The sequence below is a fragment of the Nilaparvata lugens genome, chromosome 4 (genome assembly GCF_014356525.2).
Source record: "Nilaparvata lugens isolate BPH chromosome 4, ASM1435652v1, whole genome shotgun sequence".
Classification (NCBI taxonomy): domain Eukaryota; kingdom Metazoa; phylum Arthropoda; class Insecta; order Hemiptera; family Delphacidae; genus Nilaparvata; species Nilaparvata lugens.
Window position 1 is genome coordinate 34,870,015 of NC_052507.1, and position 27,521 is coordinate 34,897,535.

Consider the following 27,521-nt stretch of genomic DNA (forward strand, 5'->3'; position numbering starts at 1 on the left):
CTCAGTTGAAGTTTATATATTATTTTGGATCAATTCAGAACACATCCTACAAGAAAAGTTATGCAAAACATCAATTCTTTCCAATAATGTTATTCAGTCAACAAATTAAATCATATTTTTACACCATTAGAAACAGATAAATTCAAACATATCACAGATAAAATTAGGATTATAGCAAGATTTATTCAACACAGTCATGGAAAAACTAACACACAACAATAATTATTATTAAGATAGGTTTCAAGATTAATACGAGTAAGAAATTTAGTCAACTTGCATTTTACAAATAATACATTTCTATTACTATTGAACTAAATCTAAAACATTGCGAGAGGAATCTAAAACTTGACATAAAAATATATACAGTATTTGTAATTGTTTTAACGAACATAGAAAAAAAGGTAATTTAAATGAGTTTCAGCTCTCGCTGTAGAAAGAAAATTAGATTTTCTATGCACTAATTGTATTACCGAACAAAAATAATTGTAATGGAAATTCTCGTTAAGAATCACATTATTGACTAGAATAGGCGTCAATTTTCTGCTAAAGCAATTTTCTTCTGGAGCAGTTCAGGCAAATACGGAATGTGGTTTGAGTCGGTGGTTCACTGGTTCGATCCAGAATCGAACATGCCAGTTGTGGTGTTATTGCATTTAGCCTAGATTTGACGTCAATTTTTTGCTAAAGAAATTTCCTCCTGGAGATGCTTGTCTGGGTAAATTGGGAATGTGGTTTAAGTCGGTGGTTCGATCCAGAATCGAACATGCCAAGTGTGGTGATTATTTGCGAAATTGCGTTTAGCCTACATGCAGTTGTCATCGTAGCACTTGAAGCCATAAGATATGTTGTGTGCGCAACCTATGCATTTCCCGCAAGAATTGCATTCTAATCCTGTTTCACATGCACCGAAAATGTTGTCGTGTCCTCCGCAGACCTCGCCTGGACCCTGTAATTGCAAAATCATTCTTAGCAATCAATAAAATGTCGGTTACAGCGTACAAAATATATCGGTATCTTGAAGAATGAGATTTTGCGAAAAAAGGGAATGTTTAGTGCCCATGCACTGTTCTTGCATTACAGAATGTCTAAGTAAAAACATGTACTTTATTCAGAAAACAAATTTGCACAATACTTTTTATTCCAGCTTTACATTTATTGTTTTAATTCTATAGTTTACCCTCCTCTCTCACAGACTCATTCCCAGTAAGAAGTAATATTCATTAATTGCTTGAATTTTTTCAAGCTATTTCGTTCAAATTTTTTCAATTCAAAACATTTTTCCACGTATTATCCGTCATATTCATCGAAATCTATTTTATTGTGAATGGAAGTATTGAAATTTGAGTAGACCTAGTGAGGTATCTCACCTTGTAGCAAAAACATCTTGACTCTTGTCCTCTTCGGATGACGTAACCTCCAAAGTGGCACTTGACGTCATCTCCGCACACATTCACTGCACTCCTTGATTGCAGAGGCACTTCTCCTCTATGTTCGTACCTGCATAACACAATAAAAACTGTCAATCAACTCGTTTGATACCCATAAAATTATTCCAACTCTGGGTTTTTTGGCAAATCTAAATTCCATATCCACGAAATGAAACTTATATATATTATGCTAGGTTGGACCTTCCCGTAAGAAACTCCTCGACAACAAAATCAAGAAAGTTTTTAATAATTGCATAGTTCTCGCAATACTCTTAACCTCTCTAATCTCCCATTTTTCCATTAATCAAGTACCGTACGTACCGTGAAATGAATTTTGGAATAACATTCAATTTTTAATAACATCAATTCAATAATAAATATTCAATAATAAATATTCAATTACTATTAGAGGCTACCGTAACTTTTGAAAGCATTACAAATATGTAGCCTACATTTAAAATTTTGTAGTTGCTCAAAAATGTGAAACCTTCCGAAAATTTGAAGCTAGTCTACAAGCTTCCAATTGAAATTGAATAATGGCATAAATACCGTTGCCGGTACTTCTAATTTTCATTTTATCTGAGAATCGGGTGAAATGTCAATTCGTTTGTATCTCGTTGGAGTCCCACAAGATCATCAAAAGCCCAATAATCATCAACAAATTTATCATCAACTAGCGTTTGTTAAATTTTATACGATAAAATGGAAAGCTGTAAAAATTAATAAAACAATTAAAATATTATGCAGAATTCTATTATTTCTTCAATTAAATTTTCTAATAATTTTTAACTGATCAACATACAATTGAAAAGTTTAAAATCATTCATTAATAGTTCATAAAAATAATGTAATTTAAATCTCATGTTTAATCAACAATAAATCTAGAATTCAATTATACTTTAAATTAAAAGTATTGTAGTAGTTATTGATAATTATTTAAATATGTTATAGAAATGTATAGTTACCATTCTGGTAGTGCCAGAACTATGACGATTGAGCTAAGGAGTGCTGTGAGGAAGAGGGACTGCATGTTGTGGCCTGACAACACAAAACAATCAAATTACTGCAAAAGTTTACTAACATTACTCTAGAAAGGTTTTAAAAGCAGTGAGACTGGCAAAAATGATCTGATATTTATAGTAGTTATATTTTGTTTTGCATCTAATCTTGAAATCAATTTATCATATTTTACCTATTCTGTTTATCATATTTATTCTTGGATCTGCACATTTGGTTATATGGTCTGATGCTAAAGGCATGAATACTGTTAAATGACTATCGATTAGAAAATAATCATTGAAAAACGAGTTTCATATTAATAAATGAAAATGAAAAACAACTAATGATAGTTGGAATTTCCTGTATAGTCTGTTTTTCTTCTATCGAAAAACAAGAATTATTCAGATAAGGAACGTGTAGAAGAGATTATTTGGTTATAAGATAATGTCAATGAGCCGAATCGCATTATTGATCGAAATGAATTGTAGTTGATTGCTACTATTACTAATTATTGATTGTGATCGAAATAATTCACAATAATATAATTATTGGTATTCCCATAGTAAATACTTGTTATTTAATTGTTTATAGAATATGATGCATGTATATTTACAACCTCATAATGAATGTGACAAATATTCCACAATGATTTTTTTGTAATTTTTCTAGTTGTTTGTTCACATTTTCCTTAGTTTTTGTTTTAGTTGAAGATGTTGAATTATAGATTTGGTATTTCTCTTTTCCTTACATAAAGTATCATGATGGTTGATAAATGCATTTTTATCATTTTCATAGGTTCAGAATAACACTCGTACTGTTTGGCAGTTTGAAATCATGTTGCAGTCGATGGGAAGTTTGGCAGTTTGCGGTGAGTGAAAGTAGTTGAAGGTTATTTATTGATAGTTCATCATTGAATTCAGATTGAAAACAACGTTTAAAATGCCTAATACTGTCTTTATTTAATTCACTGAAAAAAGCTATGTAAGTTACTAACACTTGGAGAATTCGAACAGCATGCCAAAATGTTTTGAAATGCAGTTGCCAATCAATCATTCGAAAGAAACTTTATAAACTGACAAATAGAAGCAGGAATACTGACCATGATCAACATTGCTTTCAACAGTATTTCAGTGTCATTAGAAAATAGTTGTCAGTTTAGCTTGGAATGAATGGAATTGAATTTGACATGCCAATTGAACAGCGATTGCATTTTCTTTCAATTGTTTACGTGAAAGTGCTTGATCAATGTAGTTATAATATAAACTCGAAATAATTAGTAATTTCTTATCAAGTTGATTTCATATCTATTAAAACCCATTTAGGCTATCAACTAATTGAGCTATAATGGTTTGACCCTCTGTTATATTTTTCTCAGCTTTGATAACTCCAATATTTTATTAATATAATATTTTATAATCAATGTTGATATTGAATGCTTCATAAAATATTATCGGATATCTTTTAATTAGTACCTGAACAACACCTTGATAGATAAGATTGTACCTTGTACAACCATAGGCCTATTAACGCAATCTACTTGGGTACCGTAGTAAACAGTTTTACTTAGTGAAAACTATGCACAAATATCAAATATCACCGATCAAGAATTTTCATGATTTCAAGGGTGGCGAGAATTGACCTGACCCAGCTGCAACTCAGTCAAAATTCAATTTGATATCTACTTGTCTTTCGATTTCGAAGCCCGATAAATTTGCAACCATTATTAACCTGTGCCAATCATGCTTTTGCTTGAAAAATATTCAAATTATTGAACTGATCAGTTCTGCGAATGTTCTTAATTCGATCATTGTTTCAAGTCCTGCTTTATGTCTATCATAACTCCACCTATTCATTAAACTAGAAATTTGATCAATGGTCAAGATCTCGTATAACACTTCATATTTATCCTCCCAACTGATAAATTTTGTAAATAAAATTAGAAGTTTTAATAAATTAAGTTTTATTGAAAATTTATTCGAAAAATGTGCACTGCTCAATGTGGATGTTGAGTGATTACAACAGTGAAATACAAAATATGTGTAGGTACAATACCCATAATAAACGCGAGAGTGTGTAGACAAATAATGCGGTACATAGGATTATACTCTAATAATATAATGTCTTTGTTTAGAGAGTGAGATTTATACCTTCAAAGAATAATGTTCAGTTTCACTATAGAATCGTTCCAGGTTGTTTGGTATAATTTTCATTTTCAACATCGATAATAATAATATATTGTGTAATTAATTGGAAATTTTCAGCCGAATTTATTATCTTGAAATTGTAAGACCCAAACTGTTTAGGCTGTCTAGGCAATGAAACATTTCATGACAACCTTCTTTGAGTAATTTGAAAAAGTATTTAACTTCTTGAAAGTATTTAAATTTATAAAAGTATTTTATTTAAAAAATCACCTCCCCCCCCAAAAAAAACTAACTAACAGAAACTCAGTGAACACGAAAAACATTTTTATTGAAGAATGATTAGCAAACATAACTCAAATACCAATTCTAGATGCCAAGTGGATACATTTAGCATACTGTACTGGAATTTAAAATTATATAACTCACAACGTGCATAATAGGAATCTCATAAAATAAATAATTCTAAGAACAAACGATAAATATTATTCCACTTGGAGTATTATACTAGAACATTATTATGAAGAGTATTATACTTGGAGGAATAATATTACACTAGTCTTCACAATACTCTTAAATTTAAGATATGTTGAAGCAAATTGAATTGAATCATTCTGCAATGTAATGATGAGACCGGCGAAACTCCTGGACACTATAGTTTGTGTAAAACAAGTTGAGACTTTGCCCTCCATCCGAAGAAATTACAGGGTTGCTAAATCGTGTAAAATTGCAACTTTCTCAAATTTCCAATTCAACGTCAGAATTGGATGTATAATATCATCCCTGATATCCTAATGGTGCTAAAAAAGTTTCAGGGTTGAAGGATTTAAAGGAAATTTTTATGATAAAATTGGAAACATTGCGAAGATTTGTTTTTCTTTTGAATATCACTTCTCTCAGAATCATGTAGCGTCGTAATGAGTAATAATTTTATATCATATGAACGGGGAGACTGTCTCCTTTCTATTGGTGTCTGGATCATTTTTATCCGACCCATAGTTATTTTTCAATTGATAATTATGTTCGTCAATGTCGAGACATTTCGAGCAGAAAGCATGAAATTTTCGACATGCTAGAAATCATCTTTAAAACATAATACAAATAATTGAAATTATTTTTCCAATTGTCAAACGTACTAGGAAAAACGTATTTTGGCCTCTCAGGAGTTTCAAAGTCAAGGATAGCGGCTGAATGGTGTTCCGCTATTTATGCTATCAATAGCTAGGATCAACAAATTCAAAATACAGAACGATTGAAAAATTCAGCAACTGCAAGCCAGAAGATCATAATAATAGTGAAAATGACAACCTCGCCTTGAATAATCCAAGCGGTGTTTCATTACAGCCTTTCTAGAGGCAATCAGCTGCTTGCGTTTGAAATATAATTCAGTCAAATAATCCTGTAAATTGCCAGCCTTTAGCATACAATTTGGTACACAATGCATACCATGCAGCCACTCTTCTAACTTTAAAATTCCTTTGAGACCAAAATACGATCTTCTGACCACTTTTGACAATTTAAAAAACAATTTCAATTATTTCTGAGAAACTTTCTCGCTTTCACCACCCACTTATCTTTCGAAACAAAAAAGTTTCCAGCATGTCGAAAATTTCATGCTTTCTGCTCGAAATGTCTCGACATTGACGAACATAATTATTAATTAAAAAATATCTATGGGTCGGATAAAAATGATCCAGACACCAATAGAAAGGAGACAGTCTCCCCGTTGATTTTATATAAAATTATTACGCATTACGACGCTACATGATTCTGAGAGAAGTGATATTCAAAAGAAAAACAAATCTTCACGATGTTTCCAATTTTATCATAAAAGTTAAATTTCTTTTTAATCCTTCAACCCTGAAACTTTTTTAGCACCATTAGGATATCAGGGATGATATTATACATCCAATTCTGACGTTGAATTGGAAATTTGAAAAAGTTGCAATTTCACACGATTTGGCAACCCTGTAATTTCATTATTTGTTATAATGGCGAAACGTCAGCAAGTAAGTGAAACTGCTTATCGGATGTACCCGGTTGATATATTAGCATGTTCATCCATCCGCGAATTTTTAAAATATATATATTTAAAAGCGAAATGGCACTCACTGACTGATTGACTGACTCACTCACTCGCAGAACTAAAAATCTACCGGACCAAAAACGTTCAAATTTGGTAGGTATGTTCAGTTGGCCCTTTAGAGGCGCACTTAGAACGGATTTGAAAAAAATTCCAAAGATACGCCCAAAGTCTGCGTTTTTCCAGCGTTTTTTAGCGTTTTCTCAGCTTTATCGAGAACAAATGAACAGAAAATGTTCAAATTTAGTACAGAAGTTCAGCTGGGGTGTAATAATGTTGTGTTAGAAGGAATTTGAAATAACGACAAAGATACTACCAAAATTAGCGTTTTCTCAGTTATTTCATCAAGTAATAGACGGAAAATTTTCAAATTTGGTACAGAGGTTTAGCTAAACCTTTAATATTGCATCAAAGATACGCCCAAAATCAGCGTTTTTCTCAGCTTTCCTACGTTTTCTCAGTATTTTGACTTTCTGATGGAACGAAGCATGCTCAAATGAAAAATTTAGGCGAGCGAAGCGAGCGCGCTGATCTCATTTTTGGACGATCCAGCCGGGGGTCCAGGGGGCAGAGCCCCCTGGCTAGACGGATATGGCGAGCGAAGCGGGCCTGACGGCTAGTGGCCATATAAATTCAAATAATTCGTTCCAATCATATCAAGTAAAAAGTACCAGCATCAAGTAAAATTTAAATTGATTTTAAATTTACTAATATTTCTTACCTTCGCAATCATTCAAAGATAAACCAGAGCTGCTTATGATCCGAGTGATTTCTTGGGCTCATAAGCATAAATTAGAAAATTTTGCTTTTACACAACCCATTCTCTAGTGATGCTCCTTTAGAACTGCTGTTCGAGCCAGGTTAGAACTCAACTAACTATAGATTCCCTTGTGCCGTCCAGACAGAACTGAGTCCTACGCCTCTGATTGGTCGGCTTTTTAAACGATTGATACCGGTATCAGTTGGTTTTGTAGCCGGTCACTAGTGTCCAATATTTATCAACTACCGATAAGAGCTCACTGCAAATACTACATTGTAATATTTACGATACTTATATTTTGTAAATATCCTGAAGAGATAAGCTTCTGTTTTGTAAGTTCCAGTCTATGAATTCTGGTCTCGGTGAATTGGTTTACAACATTCATTTGCTGTAGTTTTCTATTTCTTATTTATTAGAATAAATTCTCTTGTAAATTGAGTGGCTTAAAATGTGTGAGTTTTCCACGTATCTTTCGATTCTAATTAAAATTCTGAGATCATGATTTTTATCTCCTATTTTGGGTTTCATATATTTTTTATTTTAACAATAAATTTCAAGTTATTTATGACGTTGAGTACAATCATTACATTTTAGTATAGCCGATAACAATTTTCACTCAAAATACCGAACATGCAAACATAATTTCAAATGGATATAAACGGTTTTAAACAGTTTTTCAACGACTCACTAACCGGAGCACTTGAATGCTATATTAAAGACATCTTCAACAATCAAATGTTGAACTAATGACTTCATGTTGGTGTTACATGTGAAAGTCAGTAATTTTAGCATCGTAGTTCTTATGAACCAATATCATAGTACCAATTTCTGATTGGTGTAGCAGTCGAACAATTTTCTCATGCTCTCTTTGCATGATTCAAAATTTAATAAGATCATTTTGTTCACTTTGAAGTTAACAAGAAACTGAGATCTGGCCTTCGTTCGTAGACGTTGGACAGCGGAAGTGATAAGATTATCTCTGATGATAAAGTATCGGTTGGTAAGTCTACTGAATTCTCTCTATCATTGGAAGATAAGCTAATGACTATTTTCAACGAAATTAAAGGTGTAAAACAAGAGAAGTTGGACATTATTAAGTCTATTGAAGACATTCAGCTTTTTGATGATGACTTCGCGAAAATTTGAAAAGCCACGATGCCAAATTACCTGAACACCGCTCAGCCGATTTCAATGATAAAATAATTTACTTTTAGATTAGTTAGTTAGAATTTTGTTTTATTTGATTGTAATGACTTGTGTTATAATGTCAAAATAAGTAATATTATTTCATATTGATTATTTGAAGTGAAATCTTTGATTTGATATTATTTACATAGTCCTACCAATAGTTACGAGATTCTATAATTTTTTAAATCATTAAACAACCTTGAATTTATGGCACTGGTGCTAACTGGTACAGTACCTACTGTATTTATCTGCTTCTTCATTACTCTAAACATTTACTATGTCTTGTTCTTTACTGTTCATTCTTGAAGTACACGACTATCACATTGCGATGCCAGCTCTTCAATAGTCAGTATTCCTCCCCCCCCCCCCAACAACATGGTTGTTGTACAAAAACAGTATGTTGTATACGCTATATATTAATCACAAATACAAATGAGTATGGGTTTCAATTGAAAATTCCTATCGAGCTGATTAATTAATAGCGCTTCCATTCAAATACCATTAACTCATTAGAAGAGCAAATAATTCTATTTTTTTAATACACATTGATACATTTATGCACCGGTCTGGTAGTTGAACGTTGAAATTAGATGATTATAGTGGTCTTCTCAAAACTAAATTATTTTCATTATTGAAAGCGTTTTAAAAAATAAAAGAACGTTCTATTAAAATAGCTTTATTTCAACAGCCGTTGAGTCATATCAGGCCCTGAAATCGATTAGGTACAACCTGAATAGATACTACAGATCTGAGCGAGCCAGGTTACTCTTTACTTTTATTTTTGTATCCTAATTCTATTGGTATTTATTATAATCATAAACGTAAGTAGAAGTTTTTTATGTTGTTTCAGAAGCAAATGTAGAAGATTTTTAAAACTTTCGTGTCACGAAGAGAATTGGAAAGCATTCTAGCTATAAATTACTAAACTTCAAAATGGGAATTTGAAAGAAAGATCTTTTCAAAAATGTTGATAAAATAATAAACAATATTATTATGGTTAGTTTAGTTGATTATTATTTTCCTAATGTGGATAAGAATTTCCCAAATCTATACTTACTCAATCATGTGTCAAGTAATACTGATAGTAATACCTTCAAGCTATATTCCTGTATTCTGTGATCAATAAAAATGTATCAATAAAACAAGGAAATCCAACTAGCAGTTTATTATTTCTCTTTTTTATTTATTTTTCGAATATAATATATCTTGTATTCTTCGTTGTGGTCAAATGGATGCAAGGCATTTTAATTAATTTGTTGTCTCTGTGCATAAGATTCAATTCCTGTCAATGTTATTTTTGTAAGTCATGGAAACAAAAAACAAAGGAAAAGAAAAGGCAGCCTTCAAAAAGTAAGCAATGCTTGAACGGAACCATGGATATCAATTAAAAAATTCAGAATGAGTTAAAATTTGTACTGTTCAAATTTCAGCAAGAAAAACATGATCAATCGATATTTTTACAAAGTATTATACTCCCTTCCAGCTCCTCCCCCATTCAATCAAATGATAGATATCATATTTCTGGTTAGAATAAATATGGCAGTCACACAACACTTGCAAAATACTCATGTAAAATGCGTTATTTTTTATTTATCATTTAAATAAAATCCATATGATTTTTTCAATTAAATATTTATTATGATAATAATTATGTGTTGACACGTAACTTTTTTTCCTCCACCTCCTGTCTAAAGTGCTTACTTTACTCCCTGGAACATAATACTAAAGTGTCGCTTTTTTGCTCTCGGGAGGAAAAACAGAAAAACTCCCTAGAGCGTTAAAGTAACTCCATTTAAATAGCATGGGATGCTCTCTATTTTAAAAAGGTACATTTGAAATAGGTTAGAAGGTCTAAGCTCAGATGAGGAAGCATTTAAAGTAGTCATTAAACTAACTAAATTCAATACCTCTAGTCCAGGCAATGAATGCTCAAAAAAGGGTTTAGAGGGAAAAGTTGGGAAGACAATTTCTGACCCCGCAGTTCTGTTTTGGGTAGTAAGGAGGTAAACATATCAAAAGTCCCTACCCCCTGTGCTAAGGGAGTGGGGGTGGTTTAAAGGTACCATTTTTTGGTTTCTCGCATAAAACTCAAAACCTATGTATCCTAAGGACATGACTGTCATATAACAAATTAAAGCTTACATAATTTTCTTCAATATTCATTTCACAACTTTTTTATATCTCCTCTATTTTTCGAGATATCCGCCCTTAAAGGTGTGACATTTTTGAAAAAAATACGTTTGCCACCAATTTTTTTCTATTTTTGCTCTTATAACTTTTCAAAAAATCCGTATTGATTATGAGCATATAGAGCATTGAATTCTCTTTTTGATTTCTCTCAATTTGATGTATGATTCCACACTTTTACGAATTTCCCTACACCTTTTGCAGCAGCTTTAGTGTTGAGTGTGAAATCTCCATTTTTGCAACAATAGACCAATTGACAAAGAATTTAAAGGGAATGTTTTAAACAAAATTTTTGACTTTGCAGCTTTGTTGAGACTAGTTGTTAGGAGGAGAACAAAAGTCCCCCTTCCTAACTTATGTGCTAAGGGGATGAGGGTGGCTTAAAGGTACATTTTTCAGCATTTTGCTTCCACACTCATATCTTGAGAACAATGCGTTCAACCGACATAACTAACTATTCAAAATTGAAGCTTGATAAATTTTCTACACTTTTTGTTCAGTGAAACTTAGTGATATTCCCAACAGTTCCCGAGATATTCGCTCTTGAAGGTGTGTAATTGTTAAAATAACAGGTTTTTATCCAATGTTTTGCTCTTTCATGGCTTATAACTCTCCAACAATGCATCATAAAAACTTATGCTTATCTTTGGTTCGTAGAGCATTGAATTCCCTTCGAAATGATGTATTACTTCACTATTCAAAGTTTTCCTCTCATTGTTATAGCAGCTTCAATGTAGGGGGTGAAATTTTCATTGCTGCAACAAGTGTCAATTCAGCGGTTCCACACCTTCAACAGAGGGGATAAAGATGCGCACTTTTGCTATGTTCACCTATCAACTAGTCCAAATCAAGCTGCAAAGTCAAAAATTATGTCACAGACACCCTCTTTAAATGTCATTGTCAAACGATCAATTGTTGCAGCAATGAAAATTTCACCCCCTACATTGAAGCTGCTGTAACAATGAGAGGAAAACTTTGAATAGTGTACACGATATCTCATCTCCCAATTAACGAAATGACTTGAAATTTGGAACTTGAGGTCCTTACAGTATAAGGATCCGACACGAACATTTCGACCAAATGCAATTCAAGATGGCGGCTAAAATGGCGAAAATGTTGTCAAAAACAGGGGTTTTCGCGATTTTCTCGAAAACGGCTCCAACGATTTTGATCAAATTTACAATCATTGATAAGCTCTATCAACTGCCACAAGTCCCATATCTGTAAAAATTCCAGGAACTCCGCCCCATCTATGCAAAGTTTGATTTTAGATTCCCAATTATCACGCTTCAGATTCAATTTAAACAAAAAAAAAATTAAAGTGGAAAAGATTGAGCATGAAAATCTCTACAATTAATGTTCACTAAAATTTTCACCTTAAGTTGAAAATAAGCTCGAAGTTCGAGAAAATAAAATTATTAAATTGCAAACTGTTGGCAACTGTTGATTCTATTAAATCATTCACTATGAAGAGATGGCAGACTTCGTGTGTCTGCAGCGTTATTGTCCTGTCACCAGCTGGCTTAGATCTTTGAATAGTAGACTTGAGATGCGCGTGAACACTAGCGTCAGTTGGTCAATTTTCATAACGGCAAGGAAAGTTGTGTGAGTGCGCCACACCAGATTTTTTTGAATTATTTTATCACAACATGTTTCAACATTCATGCCATTTTCAAGCAAAGACCTTAAAGAGATAAGGTCATGCATCTTTAAGGTCTTTGTTTTCAAGTGATAAGAAGTAAATAAATATTTACTCTTCCAGCAGTATTTATTTATTTACTTCATATCACTTGAAAATGGCATGAATGTTGAAACATTTTGTAATAAAATAATTCAAAAAAGGGTACTGAGATTTTTATTTCTATTTTGTGATATACATACTATGGAAGTATTAATATTTTACGAATTTCTATCTTTAGAATAAGATAAGTCACAAAAGATTGGATATTTTTTATAATTTTCTCGTATGAAAATTTTAAAGCCAACACGTAGGATAGGTTATTTTCAATATTATCATGCAAGTATTGTCCAATCTTATATTTTTCAAAGTATTTATTGACAATGATGCAAGATAAATGATGATTAATAATTGATTAATATGATAAGATACTAGACCAACAGACATCTAAGAAAAATGGATTTTGACAATTGGGTATAAGAAAAGTTATTGTTGTTCTCTTTCTAATAATTAAAATTCTATTATTGTCATCAGTTAATTAGTACCTATCAATATTTAAGTGGAAAATAATTATTAGAAGTATCTATTAGTATTGGACAAAATAATATTTCCCAACATTAATTAAAAGAACTGATGTTTTTGCTCACTTTTTTAATGTAGAACTATTTTAGAATCTATTTTGTAAAGAATCACATGCACCTTTCTTTCTCCCTGTGACTCAAATGTGTGGTCATGTGCCTGAACGCGAGTTCCCCCCATTCATAAAAATAGAAACGATTCAACTGATACAAATGTTCAAATTAATAGACCGCATACGCGACATTAAAAGCACAGCCTTAAGCTAAGTTTACACTGAGTAACTTTGTTATAAGTAGCTTTTTTAGAAAAATTAGTTATAAAAGGAATTTGTAACATGTTATAAAACAAAAACAATTGCATCTTAGTTGACGCAATCTACGTGATTCTGTGCATGTCAAACTTTGACGCTGGTAATTCATGAGAAAATACAAATAGTGATGCAAGATGTCTACAGTTTATGTAATGGTTTTCTGAATTCCAATATAATTGATAATCTTCTGTAAATCCTCTTTGTACGGTAGTTGAAGTTTCGCAATTTTTGTAGTTAGATGAGCTGGAGTCCTTTGAACATTGTCATTGAAGGGAGAAGTGAGAGACTTGAGACATTTTCCATGTTTTTATGCCATAAATTATTCTAAATTGAAAAATTCTACTCAAAATTCTTCTAAAAATTTTACTTTTAATCTTCTATAAATCTTCTTTTGTACGGTAGCTGAAGTTTCGCTATTTTTGTTGATAGGCTAGATGAGCTGGAGTCCTCTGAACATTGTCGTTAAAAGGAGAAGTGGGAGGCTTGAGACATTTTTCATGTTTTATGTCGTAAATTATTCTAAATTGAAAAATTCAACAACTGTTTTCTGTTTATCCATTGGATCCTCTTCAGTGAACCTTTGAATATCATTTGTGAATTTCCTGCCTGTTATAAGATCTGTTAAATTCTTTCTATTCAATATTTACCATCCTGATTTATTCACAGATCATTTCTGTAGGGTTTTCATCTTGAATTAATAATAGTCTTACGCTTAAGTTCGGTGAAAATTAGCTTCAATTCTATTTTTCTTTCTTGACTGCATTAGGGGTCCTAGTCAAATTATATCCCACTTGAATTCCCCGATATTAATGTGTCGTTTGTTTTCATTGTCTATTAACTACAAACATTTGTACATTTGTTGACTTGTTTACTTGAAGTAATGTAGTGACATTATATTTATTTGTTTACTTTATATTGCTTCTACAGCAATATGTCAGTTCTATCAACTCACTTATAATCCTCAAAAAATTATAAAACCACTGACCAGTATTAAAAACATTTCTAAACCGATTGAGACGAGTCAAAACCCTCTATTGTCTCCAAAAAATGGAAAGACCCACAGACCAGTAAAAAATAATTCCTGAATTAATTGTGACGAGGTGTGAACCCATCTATTGCCTGTGAAAAGAGAAAAGACCCACATGAAATAATATCTGAATCAATGGAGACTAAATGTGTGGGTCTCGGTCTAGCAGCAGAACAACACGTTGAAGGCCGCAAAACATGATGATTTGGCCGGAAGTGTGTACGTGGAGGCACACTGCATCTACGTCACAACATTTACGCTTTCTTATTTTTCTTGCCTTTCTCTTCTTTTTGGCTTGTCAACAGGTTGAAATAAGTTTTTGATCTGGGTTCAAACGGCGTAGTTGCACTGAAAGTACTAGCACACATGCTATTTTTGGGTTACCCCACTTTTCCCCTAAAGTAAAGTCTCCTTCCCTCACCCAACAGAGAAGCGTTGCTGTTTTTTGCTTGTTTACAGGTCACGATGAGTAGAGATGTTTTCTCGGTTTGCATCAGAAATCATTTCAGTTTGTGATTAGCAACACGTCAGGGAGGTTCCTTCTGATTTTCCCCAAAGTGTTTTGTACAAGAAACGGATATATTTGTTGGACATAGTTTTTCAATTTTCCACTCATTATTGAGTCACAAGGTGAAACCAAACAGGATCTATGAATTACTCAATTGCAGGTAGGTCAAGAAATTTTTTCAATCGATTTATAACCACTATGGCGATATACGATCCACAACATATAAACATTGCTGTAGTCTGTTAAAAAATTGCAATAAAAAAGAATGTTTGCTTCCATCTCTATAAAATGATAATATTGAAAACAATATTTCCATAAATAAAGTAATAGAGGAATTTCTATAGTCATACTGACCCATGAAAAGTTGTAATTTTCTAAAGGTGAAGGTAGATTTCAAAGTGTAATGAATAATTTCAGTAGGTAATGTGCTCTCTATGAATTACCAATAAAAATCTGGATAAAATTTTGTATTATTTGAAAAATCACACAAAACACCCCTAAATATTCTATAGCCTACATTGTATTTTGTATATTATTAGTAAACTTGTGAACACTCTCACATCGCCTGAAAAAAACTGTTGTGGAAATAATCAATAAACTCTAATAAAATCTGTTATTGGTACCGGTACTAAAATGATTATTGGTTGTCATTGTGGATTGAATCACTTGAATAGGGTTGTCAGCATCTTCATTGAATCTTTCATAATATGAAATTATATTTCATCTTGGCTCATTCATTAATAAATATCGGGGCACCGAGCTCGTTATTTATTTATTGATAAACAGAACACAATTATTTAAAATGATTGGGGAAGGACTAACAGGCACAGCCCAAAACTGTTTCTTCCCCGAATTTTCATTTATACACTATAAATGGTCCAAAAAGTAAGTTATGTTTCATATTGAAACATAACTGGACTTGTGTGTTGGACATGTGTTTGGACTTGAATTCAGGTCCAATTTTGAATCAAAATATTTGAAAATAGAAAAGTTCTAATTTAGATTGTTCACAAACCAAATTGAATAACAAAATAACACTCACTAATCACTTGAAACTGTAAAATAATGATTAACTTTGAATATTATGATGTACTCTAATTTAGAGTGATAAACCATGTCATGTCAACAAACCGATTATTTTGATAAAATTTCTAGATAATATTTCTCGCGAGATACGGTAAGCTGATTGAATGATTACATAGCTGATCTCCCACACAGGCACACGCATCTTCTGTTGTCGACAGACGACGAAATTATACAGACATCTGTTCTTCCAAGGATGAATTATCCTTCTAATGTCCTTCAGCGAGTTTCCCCACGGATGAGACATAGTGCAATCGAATTTTTATATCATAAACCTTCTATGTTCCAAATTTCGTGAAAATCGTTAGAGCCGTTTTCGAGATCCGTTGAACATAAATAACCAGATATAAAAATACAAAAATGTCTCGCTTAATATAATAGGATTAGCATCACCTTATTACTTTTATCCGTACGGGATACAGATTGATTGATTGGGTCAACTTTATATTAAACCTATAAGTTGCATGCAACATAATACTCAACAATGATATCGTAGAATAGGCTATATCAACAAAATAAAATACTTGATCGTTTGCAATAAAAAAGCTTTGTTTAAAACTCCTTGTTGAATATGCTATATTATTCGAATTCGGGTAGTTTCATTAGAATAATTATTTGACCACTACTTGATTCTGATTATTAGTGTGACTACTATATTGAGATGCACTTCATACTGTCAGTGTTGGCTGAATGAGAAGCGTTGGTGTTATTAATATAAGGAATGATGACAGTTTAAAGTGAATCTCACTATAGTGGTAAATATGATTGGCCTGCAAGCCTGGTCTGGTGTCTCGTGTCTGGTGTCTGGTCCTGGTGGTGATTCCAGCAGATGACTTTTCTTCCGTCTCACATTTATCTATTTCCATGCATAATTCACTCCTCTTCTCAACAAATTATTCATTCACATACCGCCAGTTTGCTCATGTTTAGCGCTCTGTTTATATAATCTTTGTTCAATTGAAGTTTTGTTGATTGATCGATATGATGGAAGCGCCAACATGAACTATGATTTAGCGTGATAGTTTGCTATAGATACTTCGATTTGGTTACAAATTTATTTGGAATCTATCGTTTGAAACCACATACAAGATAATTATCGATGATAATACCTTTCATTTTCAAAAAATGTTAATTGAAAAACTAATTTTTACAGGGAATAAAAACTCAAATTGCCTTATCCCAGATTTTGCTGTTTTTATAGACAAAATTGTTTTTTTTTTTAGTTTAGTTGCATAAGATTAATTATGCAGTTCTAATAATAAGCTGGTTTTATTGTTATAAAAATTCAAATACGATACCTTAAACAAGGCTATGTTATGTTTTACAAGGCAGTCCTTCTCAATAATGTAATGTACCATCAACATTTTTAGCAACCTCTTTATAAATTATATAACTCTTACTCTCCATCTTACTATATCAATGTTTAGTAAATTATGGTACTACTAAATTTCCCAATAAATGATAATTTTTGGAATTCTGCCAATTTTGATATAATTTGTGAAAATTAAATTCAGTAGCGTTCTGCTGGATCTACAGAAATAGCTTGTTATTACAATTTATTGTTCATGTTTATGAACTTCATTTACTGTTTTGGTGCTTCATGAACAATAATATAAAATATATCTCAGTATCTGCGTTCCTCAACAAACCAGAAATACTTGAATAATTTGTATTATTTTTATTAGTCAACTTGAGATTATTTGTGTATCAGATCATGATTATCTCCGATTTTTCCTATTGTAGGACTCTAATAAGAAATAGTGATGGCAATAATCACTAGGTTCCGAGCCCGTCTTCACAATTTACAATATGTGTCGAAACTAGATTCACAACTGCAAGCTGAAAAGACTGCACAAACAGGTGAGTCGTCGTCGTCGTCAAAATGCTCCTCAATCAATAAGTTTCGATAGAATTAAGTTTCATGAATTAAGATCCATTATTTACTACTATAGAAATAACCAGTTGAGACTCTCCCCCAGACGACACTTATTAGTCATGGTGGAAAATTTCTGTAAAAATACTATTTATTGATCAAAGTATTTTTTGAAAAGATAAAAAGACCATTTTTCATGTTTTACTAGTTGAGACTCTTTGTGAGTAGAAGTCATAGCTTACACACTGATACTGTGGTTTCTCAACTGATATAACAATTTAAATAGACTATTGCATGATTGATAGAATTTCTCTGTCGGTTTCACGAATCAACTATAATCAAGGTGAGATTCTTTTAATTCTTAATAAGAAGCTGACTCTTCTTCAAATATGTTTCCAAACACGAAGTATATCAAAAGTAAATAACTTACGGCCTCTCAAAAATTGATTTAAAAAATGTTATTATTGGAAATAACCAATTGAGATCACTGGAGGCATTATTATTATACGGTTTCGGTATCCTGTTTTGTCATATTTAACTCAATTGTTGAATTAGAAGTAAGCAAAATTGATTAGAAAACAAGTTATTGGTCATATAGTACAGTATCATCATCATCACCCAACTACAAACAAACGCCTAAATGGACATCAGCCAGCAAAATAACTCATTCAAATAGTAAAATTCTCTAAATTAATATCATCATGAAAATTACTATTGCAGTAATATTTTCAGCATAAATAATACATTATATGACTAATAAACTCAGATAATATTGACTCTAATGAAGTGTAAAAAGAAATTTTGAAATGAATCAGAAAACAACTTAATAAAATATTTGAATTTGAGTTAGAAGAGATCATTGAAGGAATGAATTTAATTAATTGAATTAATTTGGTCTTTTATCAGTAAGAACGTAATTTGTAAACAACACACATCTCGTTTCGTCAATTTTCATCAATTGAGTCGGAGTATTGAAATTACTTGTTCATATCTTTATATATATATTTTAGCAATCGCTCTATCAGTTTGTATTGTTTGTATGTGGTTGTCTGCTGCTTGATTTATATTCGTGGTGAACCAGAAACTTTTCTATTTAGGTTGTGAATGACAGTGAGGAAGGGTAGATTAGTGTAGGTTGTGAGCGAGGGAGAGAAAAATCTTGGCTACTGTGAGAGAAAGGGGCTGTTAATGATGACGGCTGGTGAAGCTTCCAAAACAACATCTCACACATTGACCTGTATTCGAAATTTATTTCTCTCAGGAATTTTTCTATAAGCTCGTGTCTGCTACCACAAACACATAATGTATCCTGTACACTTGAAACATTATTTATTATTGAAGATAATAACCTATTTGAGAAGTGGGTCGTCGTCAGCTTATATATCCAAATTTTAATATGAATTATTAGCTTTTATTTCATAGATATAAACGCATGTTGTAGAAAACGTTATTGAGGTGCGATGACGAAGTAGGCGGCTAATGTGGATTACTCGTTCATATAGGCCTACTTCAATTCTGATTGTTATAAATACCTATCCTCTTCAAGTGTGTTTTTACGATATGACGATTTCTAATAACTTATAATGATACATTCGCATTGATTTTTTGAAGATTATGGTTTACAGAAACAGAAGCTTCAGCGCAAATTCAACAGCCTATTGCTTTTTTATTATTCTAGGATCAATCTGTTCAAGGCCTGCATTTAATTTAATATGTCATTTAGGCCTATCGCTAGATATTAAAACATCTAAATCTCTTAAATTCTCATTCATCTTTTTAAATACTGTATGCTCAAAATTCTACCAACTAGTTATTTTCTGTGCTATTGATACTGTTTCCAACTTCATAGCCTAGTCATATTTCTGTTTCCTAGCTTGTAGGCTATCAATAGAAAATGGATGAAAGATTCGTCTACATGAAAAATTCTTTTGTTCACGGTAACCAAGAAATACACACATGCTAGATTATTTTGAAGTATTTCGTTTAAAAATAGATTACATTTATTTTTCTTCTGCTTTATCGTTTTCCAAATAAAAATTTCAAATTTAGTCTATCCTTGGACATCAGTCATAGTCCAATAATCCAACCGTACCTAGTCTTCTCCCATCATATACTAATAGTATGTATCATGTAATATTATTGTATAGTATAATATTATGATTTGTGGTTCTGTTGATAAATAAATACCTTATGTTTGATTGTTACTGGTGTGAGAAAGTTTTTCCAGAGAATATATTTTCTCATGATTTTCCAATACTAGTTTGTATATCAATAGAAATTATAATGATTTTTGAATATCGGTACTAGTTTGTATAACAAAGAAAAAATATAATGATTCCATTTGAGGGATTTGCCTCAAATTTATAAAATGAGAGATTCAATGTGAAACTTGATCATTTTGGATGGTATCCAGCCTCCTTAATAATTGTGAGTATACCCTTGATAAGTGTTAGTTCATATTTTTTAATGGAATCAAACTTCTAATTTAATAATTTATTTGCAGTATGCCTGCTGTCAATTGTTCTACTGTTGCCCTATTTTGCAAGATGTCAGGCCTCCATATTGGTTGGACTGATCTATACATGTCTTGTTCTTCCAATGGTGGTTTCGGCCAATTACAAATATCCAGTTAGCGCTTTCAAGGGATTCACCACTCAAGTATCTGGTAAGAATAGCGAAACACTCAATTATGAATTAAGTACTAACATTATTCTTGAAATATTCATTCAAGATCTTTTTGAAATTCTATTTCTTATTCAATCAAGTAATTCATTTTCTTTAGCCTATACTTATTTTACAATTTACAATGACTAAAGTAGAATCCTTCATTCATTGGTAGCCATTTATCGTAGTTATTTCTTCATAGATCAAACTTATTATCTCGTGTTGAATAAAATTCTAAAATCAGAATAGATCATCAGTGTTGACATATGAAACCCATATATTGTAAACGAGCCCAACAATAGAATTGTGAACAAACTAATAACTATAGTCACATATATAAGTCTTGAAAAATTCATATAAATTGATCTGAACATTTCTAAAACATGCATATCTAAACAGTAGATAACTGTTTAGAAGCATGTTCTTCGTTTACTAATTGTATTTCATGTTTGTTAAAAATTCCCTACTCTGCTCTTGTCAATTTATTTTTTTATCAATGTTGACCAGCTCATTTAGTTGACTTCTTCATAACGTTTATTGATGTTGTGTTTGTGATTGCCAAACAAAACTACCAGTAATGATTATTTGATGAGGAACTATATGTTTGTATTCTATTTTGAATTGTTTGGATACTTTCAACACTATTGTTTACATAATAATTAGTACGGTACCGTCTTGATAAAGCTGTGCTCAAGTGTAAAGTTCAATGTTATTGAATGAGTTCCATTCAATGCAGATGAAGAACTTTCAGCTGTACAGGTCTACTAATAATAAGAAACCTGAGCCCATCAAAAAATGTTTTTCAATCGTACTGTTTAATTTCAAATGTATTGTTTAAGGACTAATCCGAACATTTCGAGTTTTGAATAACTTATTTACTAGAAAAATTATTTTTGAACGTTCAAAAGCTTTCTTTTTTAATGACTTCCGTGCGGTTTGAGGATGATGATGAAGAAGGATGATAAGGATGAAGTCTGCACTATGTCTGTAGTAGCCTACATCTCGTACTAGCTTCCTTCTTTTTATCCCCTTCTGTTTTGTTCTTTTCATATTATGTAGTGGAGATTGTAAAATTCTTTGTTCCTACGCAAGATAAGTGCAATATGTAGGCTACGTTTACTGCTGTGCTGTACTTTTCCACTGTTATAGAGACGTTTTCCAAATCTAAATTTGGCAACTGTTTTACATAAAAAATTGAACTACAGTAATTCGAAGCGTATTAGCTAAGTAAACAGGAATCTTTCGCTGACTCAGAATTCAAAACATAAAACAATGAAGGACAATATTTGCTTATGCCTTTGAATTTAAGTCACATGCTATTTCTTAGAATCTTCCACTCGAAATTCATCTCGAGAAAAATAAATAAGATGTCATGCCAAAACAGGCAGAGTAGAGAGGGACATTGTCCAATGATTCTAAATTTAGAGTAGCGTCAGACATGAAATTTCAACAAAGGATACTCAACTTTTGTTCACAAATCACCAAACTCAGTCAGCGTGCATATTGCTCATGTTCTCTTGTGTTTTGGAATCAGGCTAGTGGGCTACATAATATATTCATTATTTATCATATCACTTTATAAAGATTTTTGTTCAACAGAATTGCTTTAAAATGAGGTTGAAACGACAAGTGAATAAAATATTATTTTTAGTGTAGTTGAGAAGTTGAAGATATAGGTAGTATTGAAAGTTGAAGGTATAGTAGTTTCAAATATTGTTAAAACCCGGTATTTGAAATGGTTAAATAGCTTTTAAAGCTTAGTCTTATATTATACTACGTTTAAATAGATATACTGGATTTTTTTTAGCAGTTTCTGTTTGTTTTTTAATGTTATTTTAGATGAAGCAACTTATTGAATGTTTGGTACAGAGGTGTCCTCTGTCTTCTACTTACGGTTGATATGGATTGTGTAGCTGACTGATCCAGACAAGTGACTCTGGTATCTTGTGGCTCCTTTTTATACTAGAAAAGACGTCACTAAAAACCCTCCAACCCCTTCGAAAAAAATGAAATGATTATGCAAATGAGAAGCGTATCCACCATCTCACTCCTTCCATCAATTGGTCACCCAAGCATGAAGAACATTGTCATCCTCTGCTGCTGAACTGATCTGAAGTTCCTTAACCCATTCCATAGGTCAATAGGTCATTTTTTAATTCATCAACTTCTTCATACTGAGAATTTGCCAGAAGAAAATTGATCAAACTGTCTTCTACTTGAAAGTTATTCTTGTCAAACGTTAAGATGACAAAATCAATTTTCTTAGTGTCCATGTGCCTACTTTAATATTTTTAGCTTCTTCATAAATTTTTCCTACCCACTTTAGACATTTTTATCTTATTCTCCCTTTATGAAAACTAATATGATTTCATGAGGGTAATTTAACTTTTCTTCAAGTTATTCTTCATTCAGATACAGTACTTATCCATTCTATTCATTTCACCTTCTACTTGCTGTATTTTACATAACTTGTAAAACCATCATCACATTTTCCTTTAATCCACCAAGACATACATTATTTTATTTCAATGCCGAATTTGCTTTTAGTGAACAAAAATGTTCTGCAATTTTAATTCCATTTTTAATTATCATAATTCATGGGTTCAGCTACAGACTAGTAATAGGTACTTGAGGAATCTCGCTTAGTCTCAGGCTCATGATGTATTCATAAAACATATTCTCGAAATATAAATTATCAAGGTAAAATCAAAGAAATATATTGTTGTTAGCTCCACATCATTTTTCTTCTTAATTATGGGGAACTGACAACATCTCTTTCATTTCACCTTATTGTGCAGAAATGTCCACAACATCTCTGTTCATAGTGAGTGTTAATTTTAGCAATGAACATATTGAACGTATTAAATGGAGACAATATAAAAATTTTACCTGAACCAGTTCATATAATGTTGAAAACTGAAGAAGTTACTATACACTTGTTACTATACAAAGTTACGTTCTACAAAAATGTCACTTTTACTAAGTGGATCGAGTTCTTGATTGAAATTCTTTCATAATTTTATAATAAATAATGATAGAATGGAATTCTGAAGAAAGATCTCATAGGAAAATTATATTTATTCAGGATTCAGTAGAATTAATTTTGTGTGTAATGGTTTTGATTTTTTCTATTAGATCAAGTCGATTCTGGAATATTTAATTTATTTATTTCTGCCTCATTCATTCTTTTCTTCTTAGTAAATGCTATTTTTAATAACGTTCATCAATTCCTCTTTGCAACTATAATCTTTTCTCTATTGAGAGGAAGTAATCTGACAAGACATCAACGCTAAGAGAAAGCGCAAGCATCGATCAGTTCACATTTTCCTCAAGAATTTCCATTATGTAAATAAGTCAATTATTATAATACTGCCTTCTCTTATTTGGAACTTGTTTCATTTCATCGTTATCACTTATAGACCATCTTCAAGGTTAAAGTATTATTCCCTAGTCTTTCAGGTTATTCAGATTGAAAAACTAATCAATGTAGAATAGAATTAAAAAATTGATACTTATTGCGTCGACATTGGAAAAAACCTTTTCAAATTAGTATACTTTGAATTCTAATAGGTACTCAAAATTTTGCAAAATTACTAAAAATTTCCAATTTGTAGAGGTTTGAGTGAAATAGTTTTGTTTTTAATTAGTTTTTAAATATCAAAATTTAAAATTTTTAGTTCAGTTATTAGTTTTGAAGTGGAAATTAGACTTTTTGAAGTGAAAAGTGAAATCTTAACCTAATTCTTTTTTGAAACTTTTATTTGTAAAAATTTGGGAGAAGACAGTTTTGGGCTATGCCTGTTGTCTTCTCCCAATCATATTATATATTATTATTATGATTTGTGATTGTCAATTAAATAAATAAATATGAATCAAAATTCGGGGTAGGAACAGTTTTGGGATTTGCCTGCTGGTCCTTCCCTAATTATTTTAATAAATTTGTTTATCTTGAATAAATTATGAATTTTGAATCTGAATAAATATGTTTTTATTAGCGTACCGTATAATTCTGGGCTCTCATGTCATAAGGTAGTTACAAGGAATTGAGATTGAGCAAAATGTAAAGATTTCAAATACTCATATAGAGTATTAGTATATTTTACTAATAGAGTGTACAGTATAAATGGAAAGTTGAAGGCAAAATTTAATAATAGACCTAATTTTTTTCATCATTCATGAATACTAGTGAAATATTCTCTCTGCTAGTATTTCTCATTGTCTATTGAATATCTAAGAATTTAATAAATACACTCACTTATATTATTATTAATAATATGTATATAATCCAACAATTATGTATTCAATAATCCATAATAGGATAACATTTGTATATCTTCAAAGTAATATTGTTTTAGTTATACAGTAGAAAAATAATAAGCTTATGTTATCTTTTCTCTATGGTTATTCTGCATTTACTATGATGATGATAGTTTTCATTATTATTTTCAGAGTGGAGCCAATATTATTTGAATCCCACGTTGAGTTTTCTTTATTGGATGTATGGGCCACTCAACAGACTTGAACAGTCATACATTAGACTATCAAACATTTTCACCATGTCTAATCAGGTACTGTATTTGAACTAATGTCAATAATTATACTAATTTTAAATTTGAAGTTCAAAATTAAAATTTTACATGGTTTGAAATTGCTCCAGTTAATTGATAAGACATTATGAAAGTATTGATACTCGTGTAACAAGAGCATTTCTAAATGAGAAAAACATGCTATATTCTTCTTGTCACTTGATTTTTGTTGAAATTCCACTTTTCACACACATAATCCACTTTTCGAGCACATAATCAGTCATAATAGTAGTTTATTTAAACAAAAACCTTATTACATTGGAATGGAATTTCATAACAATGGAAATTTTTTAAAAATAATTGAAAAAGTATTTAGTAGATAAAACCCTGTATAGAGTACAAGAGTTCCTCTCTGACTCGAATTAGTGTTGACTTAGATAAGTATAAAATTTCAAGTATCTATTGTATAAAATTTTTTACCTACCAATCTGTCTTATATTTGACAACTGGAGTTTCCAAGACGTAATTAAAAAAAATTAAATTGATTTATAAACGGGTTATCCACAATTTGTAACTTTTATCTCTACAGTAACCAATATTTCTATATTACCAATACCTACTATTACTTAGGTATAATAGTAATAGTAATACTAAGTAATAGTAGGTATTGATATTACCCACAGTATGGCCATTGACTGTCACGCTTCTGATTGGTTAGCTCGGTCACATGGTACAAATCCGCCATTAAGATTCCAAACAAACTTTTAAGTCCTATCTTATAGCATTAGACATTTGGAATTTATCACTTATTTTACCCATTGGAAACAGATTATGAACTTAAGATGAGTTTGATATATCATTTTCGAAGATAAATTGATTATACTTTGATATAGACAAAAAATATAATTTTAAAAATCACTAATAAAGCTTGAAACATCAATTTTCCTTTCCTCGGACACCTCGCAGACCACTTCTGTAGCTTTCGCAGACAACTTATTGGGAACCAGTGATCTTTATAAATATGCAGAAAGATAAATTTGAATTTGTTGTATTTCCTCATCCAATTTATTGGATCAAACTTTAAATAATCCAATTTCAAAATATTTCTTGTGGCTCAATTGAATATAAAATTTTATGAAATATTTAACCATGATTAAGTGCTGAGACGTCTTGACTTCTCTTCAGTACTGAGTACCCTACCCATAACATGTTCACTTGGTTAATGGCTATTGATATGATTTTCGAGTTGCATTACCACGAGGAGTGGTTAAGATTTGAAATATCACTAAATATAAACAATAATGGTTATGTGTTTTATTTTTCAATTGCTTACATGTTTATTAAATTCATCAAGTAGTAGGCCTACTATGGCTAGAACAATTAGTAGCTCTTCCAAAATTTATATCCAATGTTGTGCTCTACAATATTTTCGTCAGACTTATTGGCTGAATAAAACAAACTATTTAAATGTTATGGAATCTATTTTGATGAGAATTCCATCATATTTCTAGAATATATATATATATATTATATATATATATATATATAATATATATATATATAATATATATATATATATATGAGAAATACATTTTCTTGCCAATAGAACAAAATTTATTGCAATATCATGACACATTTCAAAATTTTTATGCTATTTTTTTGGAAATTCAGCTTTTAGGTTACGTTACCTTCCTTTCATTTTTACTCATTATCTACGATTTACTTTTTTCAAGTTCCAAAACTATATTGGGAATATAGAAAAAACATGGAAGAAATTATATCAAAGTTAATAATTACAAAAATATACTTTAATAAGTAAAAGCACGTGATTTTACTTATAATCTCCTATAAGCTCCATTGTACAATTCAAATATTTGGAATCTTCATGGCGGTGGCGGGAAAAAATTCCAATGGCGATACTGTGGGTAATATAGTTACTGTAATATCTCTATCTATACTTATAAAATTCTTATCTCACTCACTCACTGATCACGATTTCTGGAAAATTACTGGACGGATTGTAACAAAACTTGAAATATAGCTTCCTTGTAAGTCCTAGGTGCTCTCTAAGAAATCTTTTGGCGATATTTTAACTCTAAGGGTGGTTTTTAAGGGTTTAAAGTTTGTCTTTTAGCATGTATATTCTTCTTATTCCAATCTCTTAATTATAATTGAAATGCCCATACCATATGTTGATATAGAACTATAATCTAGAGAGAGTACCTCTTCGAAACAGTTGTTAACTGGTAACTAAATTAATAATTTTGTCAGGTTGGCATTAAGTTGAGATGACTTTGTTAGGTTGGCACCAAGTTAAAGATTAAAATGCATTTATCGCGGAAAAATTGATTGTGCACTACTACTTCAATCAGAGCTATTCCTGGGAATAGCCTATTATATTATTATTTATTTTCCAATCACTTGATAATGGCATTATTTATAGCCGAAACATGTTGTGCTAAATAATTTTGAAAAGGATACTCGGATT

At 31.3% G+C, this 27,521-nt stretch overlaps 3 protein-coding genes across 9 annotated transcripts in view; 2 read left to right on the forward strand and 1 right to left on the reverse strand.

Annotated features, from left to right (window-relative positions):
• The window catches only part of LOC111045333 (DNA helicase MCM8), an 86,390-nt gene extending 76,218 nt beyond the window's left edge, over window positions 1–10,172 (forward strand). The window contains exons 16-18 of one of the 5 annotated variants that reach the window (XR_005571205.1): window positions 3,222–3,294; window positions 8,324–8,410; window positions 9,449–10,172. The gene's annotated coding sequence lies outside the window, so the exon portion shown is untranslated. Of the gene's footprint in view, window positions 1–3,221; window positions 3,295–8,323; window positions 9,401–9,427 lie in introns of those variants that run through there. The other 4 variants (XR_005571206.1, XR_005571203.1, XR_005571204.1 and 1 more) reach the window with 4 other exon arrangements.
• Window positions 1–22,448, reverse strand: LOC111045335 (neuroparsin-A). Of its 3 annotated transcripts, XM_022330722.2 has the most exons (5): window positions 22,401–22,434; window positions 18,274–18,276; window positions 2,393–2,465; window positions 1,368–1,497; window positions 1–946 (listed from the first exon to the last, which is right to left on the reverse strand). In XM_022330722.2, the coding sequence occupies exons 3-5, from the start codon at window positions 2,455–2,457 to the stop codon at window positions 803–805; spliced, it is 339 nt and encodes a 112-aa protein (XP_022186414.1). In that variant the 5' UTR covers window positions 2,458–2,465; window positions 18,274–18,276; window positions 22,401–22,434; the 3' UTR covers window positions 1–802. The 3 variants fall into 3 exon arrangements, with proteins under 3 accessions (XP_022186414.1, XP_022186413.1, XP_022186415.1); XM_022330721.2 differs by lacking the exon at window positions 18,274–18,276 and having other exon boundaries at window positions 22,401–22,448; XM_022330723.2 differs by lacking the exons at window positions 18,274–18,276; window positions 22,401–22,434 and adding an exon at window positions 7,372–7,594.
• LOC111045334 (E3 ubiquitin-protein ligase RNF139) overlaps window positions 14,546–27,521 on the forward strand; it is a 27,202-nt gene continuing 14,226 nt past the window's right edge. Inside the window, exons 1-4 of the mRNA XM_022330718.2 lie at window positions 14,546–15,047; window positions 17,714–17,830; window positions 20,347–20,508; window positions 24,957–25,075. Coding sequence (XP_022186410.2) covers window positions 17,734–17,830; window positions 20,347–20,508; window positions 24,957–25,075 — 378 coding nt within the window. The 5' untranslated portion in view covers window positions 14,546–15,047; window positions 17,714–17,733. The remainder of the gene's footprint in view (window positions 15,048–17,713; window positions 17,831–20,346; window positions 20,509–24,956; window positions 25,076–27,521) is intronic.